Source organism: Argopecten irradians, chromosome 3 (genome assembly GCF_041381155.1).
Source record: "Argopecten irradians isolate NY chromosome 3, Ai_NY, whole genome shotgun sequence".
NCBI classification, from domain to species: Eukaryota; Metazoa; Mollusca; class Bivalvia; order Pectinida; family Pectinidae; genus Argopecten; species Argopecten irradians.
In genome coordinates, this window is record NC_091136.1 from 45,826,524 (window position 1) to 45,843,857 (window position 17,334).

Below are 17,334 nucleotides of genomic sequence, written 5' to 3' on the forward strand. Positions count from 1 at the left end.
GAAATGTATCGGATATTATTTTATATGCATGATGGTATTAGGGATTTCTAGCAGATTTTTCATAGAGTAATTTATAGAAATCATTGTGGTTTATGAAGGGGAAAAGGCGACAGCAGATCACCAAGTAAGTATTCAAATACATAAGTTAAACATTTACTGCCAGTCTGCCTGTTAAAATTTCGCTGACTTCGAATCTGATAGTAGTAATGAGGTTTAATTCAACTTAATTCGACATCACAAACAGAAACTCCCAGTCGTAAAAGGATTTGCGTTTGGTTCTGTTATTGGAGTAGCATTCCTGACACAGAAATGCGGATCATTGTTGAATTTGAAGGGTGAAAGGCGACCGCAGAATACCAACCACGCTTCCAAATACCATTTTCTATCAGTCTATATGTTAAATGTTAATATATCAGTCTTCACTTACTCTGAAGACCACTAGCGGGTTTCACATTCAGGAAAAGACCTAATTCGACTTAACAATATGTCGCCGTGATAATTCTTCAGTTCGCATTACAGTTAACACCCTCAAACTTACATGAAACCGGTATCATCGTCCATAGCAGCTAGCTTCCAACCATCCTTAATGACCCATACCCATTTGTCAGTTAGTCCATGATCGTTTTAGTTGCATTTCCCCATCAATATACTCCCTGATATGTTGCACTTTTGGTGTGCTGCTCAAATGCACCTGTAGTTGGCGGGATCATGTCCAGTGTTCTGCCTTTCTATGTAAACATCTATGTTTGATGCTGTGAAACAGCATACATGAGCAGTGCAAACTTTTCTAATGTACTGAAAACCTTATTTGGTATATATTCCGGTCCCCCTGATAATGTTGGAAATGCTTGATTTGCTTCTCCGTATATCTTATATGTATCCCAAGCAGTTTTCGTGCATTGTGTATTACACATCTGGTGTAGGCATGGAATAATGGAAGGGTTATGATTTCTCAAAGCCACAAGCGGAGGCAGTATCCTTAGCAGGGATGTATCGATAATTCCAAGTTTCAAAGGCCACCCATACTATTAACAGCTGCTACTACTAAGGCATCAACTTCTGTATCTGTCCACTGTTTGGATGGGAAATATTTCATACACTTCGTTAACATCTGTCATATGAATGATCATCCTCGTGTTGCCTTCCTTATCATTGCAGGGCGAGAGAAGTTCTTGTACAGATAAGACAGGAAAAACATATTGTGCGTAGTTTTCGAATGCTATGACACAACCTTATCTGAGGATGTTTACTATAACTGCTCCGTCAAATCTTCTGTTTCCAGAGCTTCCACATACGTCTCGAGGTAAAAAGACCAGATTTCAAACCTTACTTAAGTTGAGAGAGTGATTATGGATAGGCGTGGTTCTCAGCTAGGTCTTGACTGGCAAGCGATATAAAGTCTTAAGAAAAACTATTATGTTTTCAATGATGATATTTGCAAACTTGTTTAAAATGTCTCTCTTGCGGATGGTTGGCTGAATTTTGCCAGTTTGTTCTTTCTTATTGGCTCTGTAATTGCGTTTGATCTGTCCACGAGGTGATCTTTAGTAAAGGCCTAAAATTGTTGGTTGCCTTTAAATTCATTGTCTATATTCTGAACTATGTGACTATCAACGAGTCGGCTATGTCCCTTGTGTCGAATCTTACAAGACCACGACTCCATGAATGGATTCCAGTTAAAACATCAACCAAGTTTCGGGCATGTTTGACAAACGCGTGATGATTTGTTTGTTCTATGTGTTTATTTATGTTTGGTGGAGTTTTTTAATGGATGTTTCGAATTCCGTTGTGATTATGACTAATTCTGGTCCTGCAACTCAAAGCTTACGGATTAGGTGTAAATTCAATAGCACATCGTTCGCTCTTGACTATAACATTGATTTGATCATGAGCCAGGTCCATTGCAATAGACGAAAATGACCGTTTCCTTTAAATTATTTCTGGATGCATTTTTCACAATACAACCATATTTATGACATGGGCATGTAACCATATCGCATAGTTTGTGTGATCTAGACTAAAAACTAAAAAAAACCATGTAGCTAGTTTCGTCAAACATAATATTGTTCACATATTTACCCTTTATATCGAGGTACTCGTGCTGACAAAAATGCAGAACGATAGAATACATCAAAGAAATCTTGGTTATTTAAGATATTGTGTACCCAAGAATTTGAAATAAAACAGATGTTTCTAAAACATATACATAATAATGACCACCTTCGTTATTTTTAAGATAATGCTTGTTAGGCGTATAGTTAACCTATATAATAATTACTGCATCGGTTTCTGTATCTGTCTTATAGCAAATTCTGATGATAAGAACAAACTTTCACCAAATATTTCTTTTTAATTCGGAAATTTAAAAACAAGAGTCAGATAACACATCTGTTAGTTATACAATACTTTACCAAAGAAATCTTGTTGACGTAACAAAGAAACAGACTTTTATTCCCATCCCACAGAGTTCGTGTACTTTTACAGGGCACTGTGCTTAGTATAGATAATGCCATTCTTGCATACAAGCTATTAGTTGTAACGAATATGGACATGGTACAAGTCAAACTACTCAAACGAATATTATTCGTACTTACTTTATGTTTGTATAAATCCGTCGCCGCCAACGATAGATTTTCAGACCAAACGTCCCAAGCAGCACCCATCGATGGACCAACCTCTGGTGAACAACTGGAAAGGTTGACCATGTGAATGGATCAGATGGAGCGTCTGCGTTCTAAAGATCTGCAAGAGATAGGCCGGCTGACCCAACCGATAGACGAACTCTATCGCTTACGTACTGAGGATGCAGAGTTGACTGATAAACTCAAACAGCGAGTAGAAGAACTGTATCAAAATTGTGGCCAAGATAAAACTACAGAGCAAACACTTGTTACCACGGATATAGGGAAACCTATTTCGAATACTAGTGAAATTCAAAATCCTTCTGCGACAATCATCTGCTGTACCAAAAACAAAAGAAGTGGATACAAGCAGTAAGAACGACGGAAAGGACTGTTTCTAGACACTATAGAAGGATTACGCGTATCAGTAAGTTTTCTTAGTTATCTTAGTTAGTCAAATCAAAAGATTAGGTTTTCAAACATCACCAAAAACTACCAACATTTTGACAACTACAATACTTTCAAGGCATAGATTTTAAATTTATATCGTACAAATAAGAGCTCAAAATGATTTTTGACAGTATTGCCAAAATCATTATAATAACGTCTTTATTAACGAGATACACTGTACATACGAACAGACCATGAATCCAAATTGTGGTCTACAATTTCCTTTAACATTTTTAGAGCATCATTAGTAATTGCAAAGTGATTTCTGCTGGTATGTTTCCATCTAAACATACAAAAGACATAAAAACACTGATTTTACAGTTAATCATTTTTGTGTTGTAACTAACGTTTATGAGGCATCTGAAGTCATTTGAATGATTTTCACAGCTTAATTCATCAAGCCTTATGGTTTTCAATAGATTAATAAAGAGAAAATAACATGATAACATATCAAAACTCTCGCCCAATTACGGCACATATAACTTAAAAAAAATATGTATCTGCACAGTTTATTTCCGTATAGTGAGGATCAAGTCCGAGGTTAAATAAATTTGGAACCGTTCCAATTGATGGGATTAGATTTTTGAAAATTTAATCAAAAGGTTAATGAAGAAAAAGTGTCAATGCTAATGAAAAAACAATAGCTCTCTCTGCACGGTAAACAATAGCCTAACTCGTGGCTATTCAAGATCGTTCTCGCTTACCTTCATGACACATGTACTTGTGTTAGTGTAAATTTTCAAAATGTCTGGTCATTTGTTTCTTATTCTACTATCAATTAGTGATGGAATATTTATTGCTTATTTGAACAGCTAAGGACGCTTTTATGAACTTGCATGGTTTACTAGATTGGTATGGATAATTATGACTAAATTGCTCCTTTAATTGTACCCAGTGAGCATTCCTTATTAAGTTCCGAATTACGAAATTGTTCGCAAAGATGATTTCAGAGGAAGTGTCTTTAGACTGATTTGGAGAAAAGATCTGTTGCCCGCAGTGTTTATTATACGCCCTGAAAACAAGTCTAATAATTCATGTTTGTTGATATGTAGTTGATGGATTCACTTATATCTACTTGGTAGCAACATTAGTGAGGGTTCAAACGTTGCTTATGGTCGTGTTGAACCATTGACGCGTCCTACGAAGCCATTATTGGCCACTTTGACTTTATTGATAGGAATCGTTAAATCAGGTTTGTGTGTCTGACAGCATTCCTACAGGATTAGAATATTTGGGATAACCACTCCCCACCCCCGTATGTGGATTTAAAGGGCAAGGCAAAAAGTGGGCATATTAGTATCTAATTATTAATAATGTAGATAAAAAGCAGTTTGGTTTGCTACACATTGTCTTTTTAAAAAACACAGTTGTCAATTTATGTGGAAGCTTGTGCATCTACAAGTACATTGTGTTGATGTGAGAGATTTTAAATAGTTAGATACATCTGAAGGCTGTGAAAAAATCGTGTTTAGTGAAGTAGGACGAGTGACAGGCGCTCTAGACTATTGCTTAAGGATGATCTTATTCTAAACCATGTACTCTCTCATCAGGTCCTTCGAAGACGATGGCCTTCCATGTTATTCTTAGTAAGGAAATGAACAATCCAAGTGAAGATATGATTGTGAATTACGATCGTCTTATCCTGAATACTGAAGGTGCCAACTACGACACGGCCATCACCGGCGTCTACACCTGTACTGAGCCAGGAGTATATGTGTTCTCCTGGACTATATTTTTAAGTGGCCATGAAAACATGTACACTGATTTAGTGCGTAACGGTAACGTAATAGGTTCGGCACAAACAGGCCAGGATACAAGGTACACCATTTCCGGTGCTGCAATAGCTGCCACCGAGTTGGATATCGCTGATAAGGTATGGGTACGTTTGGGTAGACATAGTGGTGGAGCTGACATAAATCCTAAACTATCAATGTTCACTGGATTCCGTATCTGAACAAATCTGTATCATACATCTAATAAACTACAAAAGAGAATGTTGCATTTATCATCATTATGGACAAAACCACTTTACATACATTAGTATTGTTAATCGCAGGTTATGTGTTCGAACTGAATGTTATGCCAAACGACTAGATTTTGCGTGTTAGAGTGGATTTCAGAGTCCGGTTGTTTAAAAGCCTGATCAACTTAATCATAAAATGAATACTTTTATATCCATTTCAAAGTCATTATTATCAGAGGGATAGCATATCAATTATATTTTATATTTCTATAACTTGTGAAATTGGTTTAGTTGATAAGTTTAATGTCCTAGGTTCAGTTAAGGTTGTATGTGGAAAAAATTGGAGAACGAGAAGACCAGCGGTCAGCAAATGGCTGCCCCACATGGGATTCGAATTCGTAACCCAGAATTGGAGGTCTTGTGGTAATATGTCGGGAAATGTTAACTACCCGACCAAAGTAGACGGACGGGATTGAATATGGCGTCAAATACGACTAGATCTACAAAAATGTGAATAAATCCAACTTATCGGAATGGCATGATACACTTGTACATTGGACTATGAAAAAATGTTTCTCCAAAAGATGAAAATAAAAAATAATCATCGATTCTCTAATAGAAATATCAATGATCAAAATAATACAGGTCTAATAAAGGTACTATCATGAATAAATATTCAAAAGGATCTGTTGGGATACCTAAAACAGAAATGCAGATATCAGATAAAAACAAAATATACGTGACTAGTAGCATTTAGAATCATCTGAATTTTTTTGAGATAATTCCATTTTAACAATTAATGGACCATCTTACTGACGTCCCGGAAAGCGACATGATTGTCTTGCAGATCCATTTGACAAACTGCATATTTGGTTTTACGTCTATCAAAGGACCTGTTTCAAGAACCATTGAATTTTGCCCAGAAACCGCTTATTAACAAAATCTCTTTTATAGTACGATGACAAAGAAGCTGCAAGATACATTTGAAAAATTCAAGTGGTCCCAGTGACTGCCCCACTTCCTGTTAAAGTACACCTACACATTTTTGTATTTGCAAAAAACACAATAATAAGTGACCACAGTGAAAATTTTGAAAATATTGGATACCGGGAAGTTTGCCAATTTAAGATCAAATTGTGTCAATTTCTACAAATTTCCGATACGTTATATGATTCTATCCTGTTCACTTGATGATACATAAACAAATGTAAATAGAAAATTTAGCTTGGCAAAAGATGTATCTTCTTGTTCTTCATATGTTCAGTTTTGGATCAAAAGGGAACCCTGATGTTCACTTCGGAAGGGCAACATTAAATCATTCATAACACAGGCCCATGCGAATTTTTAAAGGTATCTTACAGGTTGTCTGTCATAGTACTGCAAAAGGCAATTGGGTTCTGTTAAATTGGTTCGTGGGAAAAATTCAATAGTAGTTGTACAGGTCCTTTGCAGATCAAGTGTGGAGATAGTTTTATAAAGCTTGTTAACCATTTTGATGTGGTATAATAATCTCTCGTTTATTATCCACGGATTTCTCTGAATTTATGTGGTTCTGTAGACTCATCTTAGGACACAAATAAAATGTTTCTAACATTATGATTGTTATTGACATTTTTGTTTCGGAAACGTATAGTGGATGTTCAAGTGCCCCCATAATTGATACTGCAGCAGAATACATCTTGAATACTGCTGATAGAAGTTAGTCCGGCCCAAATATATTTATTGAATTAATATTATTGTTTTATTTCGAAATTAGCCTTCACTAGAATTTACGTAAATTGGACTTTTGGAAAAAAAAACGGCAATATAATACTTTCAAATGTGTTTATATCTACAGGTTACGCGTCTATCTCTATAATGCAATTAGTTTTGATGATAAGGAATCTTCCTTTGGTCCTTTTTAATTTTTGTATTTAAAGGAATTTAAAAACTAATAGTGTCAGGTAGTATCTCGGTAAATTATGCAAGACTTTGCCAGATAAAACTGCGCAAATTTTGACCCGCATGACAATGACGTAATAAAGAAAGAAACTATAGATAAACACCTTACTTGTTTACAAGCAATTAGTTTCAACGAATATGGAAATGGCGCAGGCCAAGCTACTGATACGGATAATGTTTGTACTTATATTAGGGTTGTGCAAATCCGTTGCCACCAACGAAGAAATCCAAGACCAAAAGTTCCAAATAACACCCCGTGGTGTACAAACCAGCGATGATCAGATGGCGATGCTAACCAAGCGAATGGATCGGTTAGAACTTATGCGTTCAAACGATCTGAAGGAGATAAGCCGGCTGACCAAACAGGTAGAAGAACTCTATCGCTTACGCGCTGAGGATGCCCACTTGACTGCCATCCTCAAACAACGAATAGAAGAACTGAATCGCTATTGTGGACAAACTAAAACGGAGGTGCGGGATGGTCCGATACATAAAGGTGGCTCCTCTGATGTTGAAATACCACGTTACAATACAAGTGACTACAAAGTTCCTTCTTTTTCGCGACCAGCCGTTGAAGCAGCAGTGACGGAGGATTATTCTGCCAAAAACAGCGACGGGCTGGATAGGATCCACTTTGGACAGGATACAAGGACTATCAGTGATCGTAAGTATACTTTAAGGAAATTAAACTGTCCATCTATCACCTATTTCAGTTTTGTCATCGGACATTTTCTCCAGCATCAGCTACATGTGTGCATCAAGAACAACTGTGCACAGGGATTTGAGAATTAGTTACAGATTATATAATCATGGACCCACCAGAGTGCCCTAAGACCATTTTTAGAGAGGTCTAGATCAAAAAACGATAAAAATCATATTCTACATGGTGCTATACGAGAATCGTGGAAACTCACAAACTCCAAATTTCTAACCTGCCTACCTTTAGCGGCTATAAAAACACATTTCTAGTAAATCGTCATAAAAACGGTCACTACCGTTGGAAAGAGCGATAATTTTCCTTTCAAAATCATCCTACATATCTATACAAAGTGTCGTCATTAAGACGATAAAAGCCCCGTTATGACAAACACCTTGAACGTCAGCTTATTAAAATTCATACTGGTGGTGTGGCCTATATAATATGCATGAGCGAGGCTTCGGCTGCAATCTCATTGGTCTGTCTATCATGCTACCCTACATTTCTCCAGCGACACCTATTTTGTTTGTGCCTTTCTGGACGAATGTGTAGCGGTAAACCGTATAGTCCTGTTCGGAAAACTTTATAACCAGAAATTACGTCTCTTTAATATGGCTGATGTAGTTTTGTCGTAGGCTTTCCAACCCGATTAACTATGTCAACATTTTAAAGCAGAAAATGGAATTTTAAATAGGCAACAGTTTGGAAACGTAATAGAAAATGTTAGGAAATGTTTGAGAAAGCAACGTTTTTAATCTATTTAAACTCCTCTGGTACATAGACGCTTTATTATTTTGCAATGTTTTTGCAATCATATCCTAAACTCATGTCATTTTGTACCAGGTCCCTATGGCACGATGGCCTTCCATGCTGTCCTAACTCGCATGATCTACAATCCCAGTACCAACAGTCGAGTGATATACAACCATCTCGGCCTCAAGACTGGAGGCGCTGAGTACGATACAAACACCGGGATCTTTACATGTCCTGTGCCAGGAATTTATGTTTTCTCGTGGTCGATATTTGTAGGTGGTCATGAATACATATACACTGATTTAGTACGTACTGATTTTGTTATTGGCTCGGCTCAATGTGGCCAAGATACAAGATATACCATATCCTGTTCTGCAACAGTTGTCACGGCGCTGGAGATCGACGATAAAGTTTGGGTGCGCGTGGGATCACACGGCGGAGATCGAGGAGCTAATGTACAACCCTCTCTGTCAATGTTCAGTGGCTTCCGTCTCTGATATGCATTCATCACCAATAAAAATCGAAATAAGATATGCTGTTTTTCGTAAGTGTCAAAATAAAACCAACAATCAAACTGGACCCTGGCAACATGAAACATACGTATTTAATACCACTGCCAAATTTCATTTAAATGTTTTCATAATATGTTTCAAACTAAATATAGGCGGTATAGAAACCTAAGGTTTGCAGTAACACAGGGAGTTTGTGACAGAGCAAGGTAAAACGCACTTTTGACATATAATGACTATAGACAGAACGTGTAAAGCAACAATAGGGCATTGTACAAATTTACGACTGACTGTCTTCTCACCCTTGCTATGGCGTACTCAATGTCACTCTGTACTCGTATGTACGGTTGGTTAGGTCTCGTGCGGGACACATACTTTACGAGTTTATAACTATATATATCCTTTCCTGCTAAGGGACAAATACTCATTTAAATTATTCGTGTAGATTCCAAGATTTTAATTGTTATGTCATTAGTTTGAGCACAAAAATGACGTTATATTTTTGTGTAGAAATATGACGTTATGCTTACAGAAATACGACGTAATAACCGCAAGGGCAAATAATTCTGTAAAATAAAATGGCGGAATTACCTTTGGCAGAACTAGTAGTGATTGTCTTCTGTAAATGAAATTGAGAAAACAAATGTAATAAATAGAATAATCCTTGTTTCGTGATGAATACCAGTTATATTTCATCGAGTGAGATGGAAACTTTGACATTTTTCACGAGCATAAAAGACAAATGTACAATGAATTCTGCAAATATGCCTACATGTACATATCAAACAAAGCGTAAGGAAATCACAGCTTTATTCATCGTACATATGATCAAGACGACAAAATTCTCATACAATCCAATATGTATGCATCTAATAGATATCTTTGAGTGGCAATAGCAGGTACATGAATACGAGTGTTTTGTTCTACTTTCTTCTCTGTTATGGACAATTTCCAAAACATTATACGACAAATATGTTAAATACAAGAAAAGGTTTACTTTTCAGAAATGTGCATCATTAATCAATTAATTATGCGATTCATAGAGCTTGATTTCGTCTATACTGCTAAAACTGGCATTATATCTTTTTAAAATCAATCAATTAGAAAGATGATATATAATGCAGAATTATGTACAGTTTCGTATATTTAGTTTCACCAGAAATGTTTTCACTAAGGCATGAAATTGTGTTTCCAATATCTGATTAAATGGCTGTTAATATCTGTCGGATCACTGGACCATGTCCATGTATTACAATGACCTGTTATATAGCAGTAAATTGCTTAGAGACCGTTTCTTTTTTTGGTAGCTCATGAACAAATGACATTGAAGAAAGCAGCCAATCTTTGAATACCCATTAATGCATAAAATAATCAAATGATTGAATAGTATCTCGCAATCCCTTGTTTGGCCTTAAATAAAGAAAGCATTTTGCAAAAGAAAATTGGACAAAGATTTATAGAGTTCACTTTAACATTAATTCGTCAATATTCGCATATGATGTTCAATGGCTCCTCTGGATTTTCAGGAGATATTGTGACTGCCTACTGATAGAATTATAATAACAATCAAATTCGATTGATGTATGAAGACTTTTGAACTGGCTGTATACAAGGGTGAGTAGACGATTAACATTTCACGTAGCATGTATTGGTCTATTAATGAACAACGATAACTATCCATAGCTAACATTGATGTTAATTTGGAAAGTCAAATTGATATTCAAGTTCAAAGTATCAATTTAGATAATGTGTAGGTAAAACATGTAAAATTGGAGGAACTTCGTTGCAGACTGTACTATATTTTAGGCTACCTTCAGGCCAAAATCCATAACAAGATGAGTGCAAGGCCCTACTTTACAGTAACACAAGACGCTTATATGAACCATAATGAGGATATTGACTTGAATTGCTTAATATTTGAAAATAAAATTGTTTGTTAGTCTTTAGTAAAGTTGAAATGCTCCTCTTGAAAGTTCGCTAACCGAGTCTTATTCGAGCCTGCATATTTACCTGGATTCGATTTAGTCTTACTAATTTAGAGCGCTTTTGCTTCCAAAACCTCTACACCTTTTGCCTCATGTGTACCCAAAACAATCTGTAGTTTTGTTTTGAACACTCTTCAGTGAATTATTTGTGATTTGATATAGGACTCTGGTGCGGAAACCCCACTATAACAAATGTGTACAAAATATGTAGATACACTAATGCCAAAAACTACACCGGTGTTTTCTATGCATAAGTTTGTATGTAATATAAAATGTGTAAATTGTTTACGATGACTTGGGGACATGTTAAGTGAAAACATCAATATTGAAGTTAGATTGTTTTCACGATAGTGTTGATGGTTAATTCACTCTGTGTGGTGGTACCATGTATAAACCAGGATGTCGATATGTGTGGTTGGCGAGGGAGACGTTTCATATTATAAGATATATTGTGATTGAACAGGTCAAGCTGCCTTCAAAAAAGAGCTATGCGACCGACGATATTTCGTTATGTTCCAATATTCCAGATACTCAGTAAAAACTGTGCAAAGGCTCCGTCGCATTTTCCACTTTGCTTGTCTGTTTACATCGCCCTGTCCCTGTAAGGTCAGCCATTTATATTGATAAATAGTAGTGCGGTGATTGATTTAATGTTAGTTAAAATAACAGTTTACAATATATTATATCTCCCTGTTTGCAACATTATCATTCGATTATAGTGTTGATAATGCCTAGGAGATACAGCATTCTAGTATCTATGTGAAGCTGAGCACGAACTGTGGTACTGCTGATCTGAATGGAACAGAGCACGAACTGTGGTACTGCTGATCTGAATGGAACAGAGCACGAACTGTGGTACTGCTGATCTGAATGGAACAGAGCACGAACTGTGGTACTGCTGATCTGAATGGAAAAGAGCACGAACTGTGGTACTGCTGATCTGAATGGAAAAGAGCACGAACTGTGGTACTGCTGATCTGAATGGAACTGAGCACGAACTGTGGTACTGCTGATCTGAATGGAACACGATCTTGTCAAGGTGATCGATACTCAAAAGTATCACTCAATTGAATTTCATATTGACATAGAATCAATTAGGATAAACACTTTAGAAAACGTTTTTTGATAAGATCTGGTTTAACAAAATTATAACTTTGACTGGGATCAACGATCTCTTTTAGTACGTGTATGTACCGGTATGTTTCTTTGAGATAGCGCTATAACAATGTCTGGAGTCTCACAAAGGCATCTTACAAACCTCTTGTAGTAATATGAATGATCTGACTTCAATTATTTAACGATGGTCATATAAGGTTCCCTATAACATATTCGGCAACATAAAGAAAAAAAGGCATGTTCAAAATTGCAATTTGTCTTATAAATAGCAACCAGTGAAAGCGACATTACTTTGGCGTTTTGAAGTCAGAAATATTTGTTTGTTATTGTAAAATTATATCAACAATCATAAATGTATTACAGGTAGCAAGTCTTCCTTGTTCCCACCAATAATTGTTTACCGAGTGTTATCGATGTAGCAGTGACCACTTACTCCCTCGTACGTAATATCTATTTTATTTAATGCTGTAATGTATGGTCTTCCAAAATCTCAAGTTTTGTTTGGCTGTCTGTTGTTTTGCAAACACTTTGAAAACCAATGTGATAATATCCAGAGTATTTGGGAAAAACAAAAATAAATAAAAAATCTTCGAAGAATTTATCCGAAATGTAACAAAAATACTACAAATAGTTTCATTATTTTATACAACTGTAACAATCGCATCCAATCGCGATTTTTTTCAAGTTCTCTGATCAAGTTACTGTAGCTCGTATATGCCCGGCGCTAGACGTAAACTGCAGATACACATCTATTACAGTGGCAAATACCTATATTAAAAACCAATTATCAAATCTTAAAACAACTAGAAAAGTTAAGATATTGTAGATAAAATTACGTCCATAGAGTGAGATATTAGGAAGTCAAGTACGGCTAGCTCTTTGCAAAAAATGTATTTCAGGGCGGTTTAGTGGTTTCAGATGCACATTTTCATTTTGTACATACACGTATGTATGTATAAAACTCCATTTGTGGTAACTACAATGTAAGGCATTGCGAAATAACACACATTACGTTGACAGTTCAATAGTATTCATTTCACTTCACATTAACTGGAGAGGTAAAGTTTAAAACCAGGGAGTTAATCATATGGTTGTTTTGTAAACATCGTTATATTCTTATGTCATGCAATCAGCTAGGTCTCGTCACGTTCCGAAGTGAGGTATGTTATTGGCTTTCGTTACGTCTCAGCAGTTATAGGTCGAGCTGGCGGGGTAGCTTGTATACCAGATTTACTGGCTCCATGACGGCAACGTGATGGCGTCGTGTTTTCAACTTTGTGTTACGATTTTCATCATCTTTTACCTCGACAAGACGGGTAAGTCATTCATAACAAAGGTTGATCTGGTAGTTATCGTTTGTATAGTGTTTTGTAATACTGTCTTGTTTAATAACTTAAATGGCTCATCAAAAGCTACGCTATAGTCACTCGAGGACGGCTTATTTCCAATGCATGATTTAAAGAGATAATGCAGCATCTAGAAACCCAAAATGGAACGCTACCAAAAATGGAACACTTTCAAAATATTTGATACCGAATTTTTATTTTGCAATACAAACTTACTGCTGAATCACAGGACTTGATCAGACATGCTTTAAAACACTTAATCACCAAATACACTGCTGATATGTAAACAAAACATTAAATGAGAACTGAAGGTATCTATTTTTGAAATGCCAGAGAAAAATCCTAATTGAAATTATCGGCTGAAATGTTTTACAGTTATCTTTATATCTTTAAAAGGTGTTCCAAATTAAAATTGTAGCGTTACTTTTGAAGATACAGCATTTTAGTGATTGTGTGAAGCTGAGAATCAAACCATGTTGCTTTCTACCTCAACGACTCTTCTCATTATTGGTTGATTAAATTAATGTCCTATTAACAGCCAGGGTTATGTTAGGACGGCCTTCATATATGCGGTATGTTGCGCGTATACAGTTCGATGATACTACGGTATATTAGTGTTGTGTCTTCTTGTACAGTGGAATTCTTGCTATTTTTAAAGTGATATCACTGAAGCATGCCGCCGAAGACACCAGGCAATACACCCCACCCGGTCACATACCGACAACAGGCGAGCCAGTCGTCCCACTCACTCCCTTAATGCTGAGCGCTAAATCTACCACTTTTATAGAACCCAGAGCCTTACCTCACAAGGGTTTCAACTGAAGGCCAAAAGGAAGAATAAAGTCAGTTAGGAAAAAGAGAAAAGATAATATCCTAAATTTTGTTGCGTTTTACGCTCATGAAATAGGCGCAGCAGGTAAAATTCTAACGCCCTACCTACAGGACAACATTATATATAGGAGACAATCATAGATCTTATCACTTAACATTCACCCATCTGTCTACTTTATATGGTAATGTATAATTAAAAATCAGTTAGGATCGTGATTACTGATAGCGAAAGGTTTATAGCTTTAAAATACAATCAAATAATTTTTACTAAGCTGCGTCTTTAAAGCATTGACATTTGGTTCAGCTAATTTTCTTTAAGTCATACGAAAAAAAGCCGACAGAAGATTAAGGTCCATGACACGCGGCCTTGGACCGCTGTTCAAAAGAGTAGGTACATCTTTTCAACTTTTGCATTATTTGATTTACTGCACCAATGCTCTATTGTCAAGGACCTTGTATCAGCCGGAATCTGCAGTATGGTTTATACAAGTCGTGGTTAGGTAATACCCGGTCTATTTTACTGTTAAACCCCGCCACAGTTCACGATGCTATACGTTACAGGAATGATATATACGTAATACACCAGATTGTGAGGTGCATTACAACAAAATGTTATTTTGATGTGAGGTGTTTGAATACCGTATATATTGACTGCGTTACGGCCTATCCCTTTACACGAGACGATAAAGATCTGTACTTGTTACTTTTATAAATTTCATTTTATATCTATTGTGGTCACGAACATTCACTTCATAGTTTTAGGTAAGGGGCCGCGAAGGCCGTATGACTAAAATGTCTCGTCATAATACCACAAGCTCTCCACCATCTCATGTGTAATAGTTGCCAGGCACTGACTGCTAGTCGGTGTTTTTTCTCCTGGTCCTCTGGTTTCCTTCCACTATCAAACCTGACATTAGAGTAACGAGTCCTTAAATCAATATTTGCCTATATACTGTTTATTGTTAAAGAAGGAAGATAAATAGAATGGTGCCCGTTATTAAGTGTATTACTTATATTTCCATTACTATCATTAAAATTCAAAAATGTACGTGTATATATTTTGATTTCCCACTTGCACTAGTATTGGCGTCATCACGTGCAATAAATGAAACAGCCACAACATCAGCTTCTGAATATAGTTCCCCAAAAACTGTTTGAAACAAGTGAACAAATGAAAACTAAGCGATGATACTTTTTAATACATGCTATTTTGTCAACACGTACAACTTTAAAAACACTTTAAAAAAAAAACATTTGACGTAAGTATAGGTTGTATACATCCTACGTTTGACCAGATGGTAGTTCATAGCCTGATGTATTCCCATCTGGTGTTACATAGATTAAACGGCAAACTGAAAGTAGAATGGGAATATACAATAATAATTAGTTACTGAGATCAGGGACAGACACTAACAGAACATTGTAGCTTTATAACATTAGCTGTAAAGATTACGTAAACAAACGCACGTAGAATATGTCTGCGTCTTATTATGGTACACAGAAACATATTTCAGAACTGAAGTATGACTTCCTTTTCTGTGTATTGAATGTACATGACATTACACTGAGTTCTGTACATATGTAGAATGGCTGTTTAACGTTCGTGGAGGTGTAGTTTATGTTATAGGCATAATGTTTACATTTACATGTACAAGTTGCAGAGACTGACAGTGCTCACACAGGATAATTGTTTGAGTTTCTTAAAATATTAAGTGTTCATGCAAAGGTGAAGACGTTTCTTGTTCTGTTTTCTGTAATTCACATAAGATTTGGAAAATACGTGGGTAATGGTAAAGTAAAAAATGTCGGTAAGAAAAGTGTTGATATTTGTGTTATTTTATCGTAAAGAAAAGTGTTGATATTTGTGTTATTTTGTCGTAACGAAAAGTGTTGATATTTGTGCTATTTTGTCGTAAAGAAAAGTGTAGATATTTGTGCTATTTTGTCGTAAAGAAAAATGTTGATATCTGTGTTATTTTGTTGTTAAGAAAAGTATTGATATTTGTGTTATTTTGTCGTTAAGAAAAGTGTTGATATTTGTGTTATTTTGTCGTTAAGAAAAGTGTTGATATTTGTGTTATTTTGGAAATTAACAGATTGATTTACGGTTACTATTTCCAATTGATTTCTTGTTTATTGTAATAGATATTGAGAGTAATTAAAAATTTTAACTAAAATAAAATGTTACATTGACACAACTAAAATTTCATAGATATCTTCAACCGTGAGAGGCTAAAACCAAAGGAAAATATTTCAAGTTCAAAAGTCAAGCTGACGGGTTTGATTGACGAAATGATACCACTGTTTGGAAATAATTTAGTTGAACTATGATAATTTGAATTTATTCAGTCAAATTAACATTAACATAATGTAATAGATATTGCCTTAACTCCAGGTACTGCAAGTACTTCAACCATGGAAACAATCACGGACAAAACCACGGACATATCCACGGACATTACCACGGAAACTACCACGGAAACTACCACGATCGCTACGACTACGTTCAATGAAATGACGAATACCATGGAGATAATGGATACCACCGATCCTCCAACCACCACGACAACCACGGGTAAGATCGGATCCCCGCAATTGTAAGGTAGATCAAAGATGAGACCAATAGTCTTTAACCACACTTTACAAATACAGGTATAACGGATAATTCAAGACAAATCCTATTACCAACACGGCAGGTACAGATTAAATCACCATGACAATACAAAGTTAGGCACATGACGATTACAGGTAAGACCAACTCTACCACCACGAAGATTACAGGTAAGACCAAATCTACGACCACGACGATTACAGGTAAGACCAACTCTACCACCACGACGATTACAGGTAAGACCAACTCTGCCACCACGACGATTACAGGTAAGATCAACTCTGCCACCACGACGATTACAGGTAAGACCAACTCTACCACCACGAAGATTACAGATAAGACCAACTCTACCACCACGAAGATTACAGGTAAGACCAACTCTACCACCACGAAGATTACAGGTTAGATCATAGCTACGACCACGACGATTACAGGTAAGACCTAACCTAACACCACGACGATTACAGGTATGACCAAATGTACCACCACGAAGATTACAGGTAAGACCAAC

The 17,334-nt window shown here is 36.2% G+C and overlaps 3 protein-coding genes across 4 annotated transcripts in view; all 3 read left to right on the top strand.

Moving 5' to 3' along the window:
• Positions 1 to 4,635: 4,635 nt before the first annotated feature.
• Positions 4,636 to 5,025, top strand: LOC138319700 (C1q-related factor-like). Its single transcript, XM_069262845.1, has one exon. The coding sequence runs from the start codon at positions 4,636 to 4,638 to the stop codon at positions 5,023 to 5,025; it is 390 nt and encodes a 129-aa protein (XP_069118946.1).
• A 2,054-nt stretch (positions 5,026 to 7,079) lies between these two features.
• LOC138320055 (uncharacterized) lies at positions 7,080 to 9,757 on the top strand. The gene is made up of 2 exons (XM_069263143.1): positions 7,080 to 7,639; positions 8,516 to 9,757. The coding sequence occupies exons 1-2, from the start codon at positions 7,114 to 7,116 to the stop codon at positions 8,920 to 8,922; spliced, it is 933 nt and encodes a 310-aa protein (XP_069119244.1). The 5' UTR covers positions 7,080 to 7,113; the 3' UTR covers positions 8,923 to 9,757.
• A 3,402-nt stretch (positions 9,758 to 13,159) lies between these two features.
• Positions 13,160 to 17,334, top strand: part of LOC138318781 (neurotrypsin-like) — a 43,084-nt gene continuing 38,909 nt past the window's right edge. The window contains exons 1-2 of one of the 2 annotated variants that reach the window (XM_069261471.1): positions 13,160 to 13,351; positions 16,608 to 16,787. In XM_069261471.1, the coding sequence (XP_069117572.1) occupies positions 13,291 to 13,351; positions 16,608 to 16,787 (241 nt within the window). In that variant the 5' untranslated portion in view covers positions 13,160 to 13,290. The remainder of the gene's footprint in view (positions 13,352 to 16,607; positions 16,788 to 17,334) is intronic. The other variant, XM_069261472.1, reaches the window with a different exon arrangement.

Coding starts and splice junctions, on each gene's coding strand:
- LOC138320055 (XM_069263143.1), top strand. CDS start 7,114: ATGGAAATGGCGCAGGCCAAGCTACTGATACGGATAATGTTTGTACTT. Junction 7,640..8,515: donor TACAAGGACTATCAGTGATC/GTAAGTATACTT, acceptor ATTTTGTACCAG/GTCCCTATGGCACGATGGCC.
- LOC138319700 (XM_069262845.1), top strand. CDS start 4,636: ATGGCCTTCCATGTTATTCTTAGTAAGGAAATGAACAATCCAAGTGAA.